The 5,336-nt window shown below is 47.5% G+C and overlaps 1 protein-coding gene across 1 annotated transcript; it reads left to right on the top strand.

Moving 5' to 3' along the window:
* The first annotated feature begins 3,484 nt into the window (after positions 1–3,484).
* Positions 3,485–4,285, top strand: LOC121288437 (testis-specific serine/threonine-protein kinase 6-like). The gene has a single exon (XM_041206968.1). It carries the CDS (start codon positions 3,485–3,487, stop codon positions 4,283–4,285), a length of 801 nt encoding a protein of 266 aa, XP_041062902.1.
* Positions 4,286–5,336: the final 1,051 nt, after the last annotated feature.

The following is a 5,336-nucleotide window of genomic DNA, read 5'->3' as shown; positions in this document are numbered from 1 at the left end:
GGGTGTGATTGCACACCCACATTCAGAAGGTCCTTCAGAAAGACCAATCCAGCCCCTGCCAATATATGGAGCAGCTTTGTTGGGGTGGGAGTGGGGTTGGAGTGAACAGTATTGCTGGGGTGGAGAGGAGGATCAGTATTGTTGGGGTGGAGAGGAGGATCAGTATTGTTGGGGTGGAGAGGAGGATCAGTATTGTTGGGGTGGAGAGGAGGATCAGTATTGTTGGGGTGGAGAGGGGGATCAGTATTGTTGGGGTGGAGAGGAGGATCAGTATTGTTGGGGTGGAGAGGAGGATCAGTATTGTTGGGGTGGGGGAGGGGGAGCAGTATTGTTGGGGTGGGGGAGGGGGAGCAGTATTGTTGGGGTGGAGAGGAGGATCAGTATTGGGGTGGAGAGGAGGATCAGTATTGTTGGGGTGGGGGAGGGGGAGCAGTATTGTTGGGGTGGGGGAGGGGGAGCAGTATTGTTGGGGTGGAGAGGAGGATCAGTATTGTTGGGGTGGAGAGGAGGATCAGTATTGTTGGGGTGGGGGAGGGGGAGCAGTATTGTTGGGGTGGAGAGGAGGATCGGTATTGTTGGGGTGGAGAGGAGGATCAGTATTGTTGGGGTGGAGAGGAGGATCAGTTTTGTTGGGGTGGAGAGGAGGATCAGTATTGTTGGGGTGGAGAGGAGGATCAGTATTGTTGGGGTGGAGAGGAGGATCAGTATTGTTGGGGTGGGGGAGGGGGAGCAGTATTTTTGGGGTGGAGAGGAGGATCAGTATTGTTGGGGTGGAGAGGAGGATCAGTATTGTTGGGGTGGGGGAGGGGGAGCAGTATTGTTGGGGTGGGGGAGGGGGAGCAGTGTTGTTGGGGTGGAGAGGAGGATCAGTATTGTTGGGGTGGGGGAGGGGGAGCAGTATTGTTGGGGTGGAGAGGAGGATCAGTATTGTTGGGGTGGAGAGGAGGATCAGTATTGTTGGGGTGGGGGAGGGGGAGCAGTATTGTTGGGGTGGAGAGGAGGATCAGTATTGTTGGGGTGGGGGAGGAGGATCAGTATTGTTGGGGTGGAGAGGAGGATCAGTATTGTTGGGGTGGAGAGGAGGATCAGTATTGTTGGGGTGGGGGAGGAGGATCAGTATTGTTGGGGTGGAGAGGAGGATCAGTATTGTTGGGGTGGAGAGGAGGATCAGTATTGTTGGGGTGGGGGAGGGGGAGCAGTATTGTTGGGGTGGAGAGGAGGATCAGTATTGGGGTGGAGAGGAGGATCAGTATTGTTGGGGTGGAGAGGAGGATCGGTATTGTTGGGGTGGGGGAGGGGGAGCAGTATTGTTGGGGTGGGGGAGGGGGATCAGTATTGTTGGGGTGGGGGAGGGGGAGCAGTATTGTTGGGGTGGGGGAGGGGGATCAGTATTGTTGGGGTGGGGGAGGGGGAGCAGTATTGTTGGGGTGGAGAGGAGGATCAGTATTGTTGGGGTGGGGGAGGGGGAGCAGTATTGTTGGGGTGGGGGAGGGGGATCAGTATTGTTGGGGTGGGGGAGGGGGAGCAGTATTGTTGGGGTGGAGAGGAGGATCAGTATTGTTGGGGTGGAGAGGAGGATCGGTATTGTTGGGGTGGGGGAGGGGGAGCAGTATTGTTGGGGTGGAGAGGAGGATCAGTATTGTTGGGGTGGGGGAGGGGGAGCAGTATTGTTGGGGTGGAGAGGAGGATCAGTATTGTTGGGGTGGGGGAGGGGGAGCAGTATTGTTGGGGTGGAGAGGAGGATCAGTATTGTTGGGGTGGAGAGGAGGATCAGTATTGTTGGGGTGGAGAGGAGGATCGGTATTGTTGGGGTGGGGGAGGGGGAGCAGTATTGTTGGGGTGGAGAGGAGGATCAGTATTGTTGGGGTGGGGGAGGGGGAGCAGTATTGTTGGGGTGGGGGAGGGGGAGCAGTATTGTTGGGGTGGGGGAGGGGGATCAGTATTGTTGGGGTGGAGAGGAGGATCAGTATTGTTGGGGTGGGGGAGGGGGAGCAGTATTGTTGGGGTGGAGAGGAGGATCAGTATTGTTGGGGTGGGGGAGGGGGAGCAGTATTGTTGGGGTGGGGGAGGGGGAGCAGTACTGTAGGGCGGGGGAGGAAAGAGCAGTATTGTTGAGGGGTTAGCATATGGATAATCCACATCCGGAAATAGGCTGCTTCAGACCTCTGAAAATATTTTCTAAACATACCTGGTCATTTTAATTCACTGTCCCTATATACAGTGATATAAAACCAAATAATGTAAGATCATAGTGAGTGTCTAACAACAAGGACAATGGGCCTAAAATGTGTCAGCTATAAATTATCCGGTGAGTTGCTGCTACCTCATGGATATTGGAAACGGCTGGGATTTAGAGTTTGGCAGTGGTGGGATAGGCGACCCTGGCATAAAACCAGCAAAGATGGGGTGGGGGCGGGCTCAGTCGAGTGCTTGGCAGCTGGAATTAGGGGTTTCGACCTTGGAGGTCAAGGGGTTACATGACCTCTTGGCAGAACTAAACAAAATGTGGTGAAATGTGACACAAGGGAAGCCCATATATGGACAGTCTGGATTTCCATATATGGAAGGGGCAATGCTCAGCCCAATGTTTGTGACCTTTTTTCCATGAGCCTTGCGAAAATGTTAGGTGTGGGCTAATGGCTGGGCCTTCCATACATTTGGCAAGCTCAGCAATGTGCATTAACCCTTAGTAGAGCCTAAATGGTCCCAGATGGTAAAGCATTCAATATTTAAAAAAATATTTTTATTTATTATGGCTCAAGGATCAGACCAAGCCAGTAGGCTCCTTTGGAGGGAACCCTTTTTAATGGCTTTTGACAGCCTGTTTAGCTGGAGCTGGAGGAACTGAACAAAATGTGCAGGTGAAATCTGACACAAGGGAAGTCCAAATATGGATGGTCTGGGTTTCTATATATGGACTTCCCTAGTGCCAATTTCACCTGCACAGGTTCCTCCAAGAGGTCCTGGTTACACTTCGTCTTGAAGCCCCCAATTCTGCCAAACAATCTTCTAAGCCTTCCCTATATGTCCATATACAACACCAACATATATGGAGGCACATTGGATTAATTTGGCCTTTCAAAATGCAACACCAACATTGGCATTTCACATATTGAAATCCAAATTGACCCCTGGGTCAGCACACCAGGCACTGGTTTGACCTTACATATATGGAATTCCAAAAATATAACCCAATCCACCTGGACTGGTCCATATATGGACGTCTTCATGGACATATATAGTAGTTAAATGGGTTGACCCTAAATAGTGAATTCCAAATATGGTGGGCCCTGGTTCCATATATGGAATTTATGGGCTCCGATTGTTGCCATATATGGTTAATGTTCCAATTTTGTCCAAATGAGGTATTCAGCAACATCCATATTTGGTAATTTCGGAACATCCTGTTCCTCGAAAGAACAGGACGTTCCATAAAAGGCTATAAATTGGCACCGATGGGCCTTCTGGAGATAAAATTCCAATCATGGACCTTACCATATTTGGGTACGAGATTGGTGACGTGATTGGAGAGGGTACATATTCCACAGTGAGAAAAGCCTTCTCCCAAAAGCTTCAGAAACCTGTTGCCATAAAAATCATTGATAGGTCAAAACAGTCTGATGACTACATAACAAAGTTTTTGCCAAGAGAGGTATCCATCTTTGCAGAATGTTCACACCCTAATATTATCAAAGTATATGAGGTCATTAAATCGAGTGAACATACATTATTTATAATGGAAGAAGCAAAAACAGATCTCTTTGACCTGGTTGACTCTCAAGATTATTTCTCTGAAGAGGTTGCACGGCCATATTTGAAGCAGATTGCTCAGGCTTTGGAATATTGCCACGTTCATCACATTGCACATCGTGATACTAAGTGTGAAAACATTTTACTTACTGCTGATAATATCCCAAAGATCACTGACTTTGGCTTAGCAACTTGCATAAAGGGATCAGATAGTTGCCCTTGTTCAACATTTTGTGGATCTGCAGCATATACTGCCCCTGAGGTTCTCAATGGTGACAAATATGATCCATTTAAAGCAGACATCTGGAGCTTGGGCGTAGTCCTCTATGTTATGGTGACAGGCTGCATGCCTTTTGATGATAGTGACCTTTCAAAGCTCAAGGAGCTTCAGACACAATCTTTACAATTTCCCCCATCACCTTCCCTGAGTGACTGCTGTCAAAACCTGATTAATGTAATGTTGGAAAAAGACCCAAAGAAAAGAGTTAGTATTAACCATGTGGTAGAGCATCAATGGTTTGAAGTATCAAATTAAATATTAATATCAAAGTATTAAAAAGGGCTCGTCCTCCAGGACATCTGGAGGACGCCTTTTTTTTGCCGTTCAGCGACATTCCCATATATGGATATTCCCATATATGGATATTCTACACGGGAAATACATGGGCTTTCCATATATGGGAATACTGCTGAATGACAATCCACATATAGAATGGCCCTCTTAAGGAATTTTATCTGGGACAGTACACAGGGGTGAAGGCTCAACTTCACACCTGGACCAATAGCCACTAGGCTTGGTTGAAAGTTCAATTTTTGATCTAAAAAGTGGCCCTTCCAAAGTTATGGATGTCCATATAAGGAAATCACAAAAAAAAGCCATATGGCATAATCCCGGAAAAAACATATACATCATCCATGGAAGGTTAACAGTGGGCTTTAATTTGAATTACCCCTGGATGGATTCATTTCGGTCCATGATGGATCTTCCAATCAAGCCAGAAGGAAGGCCCAGCTTTAAGATCACATTTTCATCCACCAAAGGCCCAAAAAGTGGCCCTTCCAAAGTTATGGATTAGTCCATATAAGGAAATCCTACTGAAAAAATTCCATTAAGGCCCAACCAGGAAAATTGGGCCTCCCATAATTCCTTATGCTTCCAGGTTATTCATATGGAAAAATCTGGAAAATAGCCTGACATTGGATTTAGATTGATTGAATGAGGAATCATCCCTTATATGGAATGCCCAGCCCAGCCTGGCTGGAAATTTCCATGTATGGTTAACAGAAAGCTGTAAATTCTACATCTGATTCCACAATCAAGGAAGTATTCCTGAGCCCATTTTTTTTAAGCTTTTAGACTCAGGGTTGAGGGTTGGGCCTGGATCACCATGGCCCAGTGAGGCTATTATTCCCTATGTGGATAGGTAGAATCTGAAGAGTCTGGTTAATGTTATGGTTAAAGGAATCATTTTTAGTTTAAGTTAAGTTTTAGTTTAAGCTAGGTGGAGCTGGGACATGGGATTATTATCCATATGGAATGCCCTAAGAATGTCCTATATGTAGGTCAGCAGTGGGTCTCGCCATGG

This window comes from Carcharodon carcharias, chromosome 15, assembly GCF_017639515.1.
Source record: "Carcharodon carcharias isolate sCarCar2 chromosome 15, sCarCar2.pri, whole genome shotgun sequence".
Taxonomy (NCBI): Eukaryota; Metazoa; Chordata; class Chondrichthyes; order Lamniformes; family Lamnidae; genus Carcharodon; species Carcharodon carcharias.
Note: the sequence above shows the minus strand (reverse complement) of the source record. Positions and strands in the feature narration are given on the sequence as shown.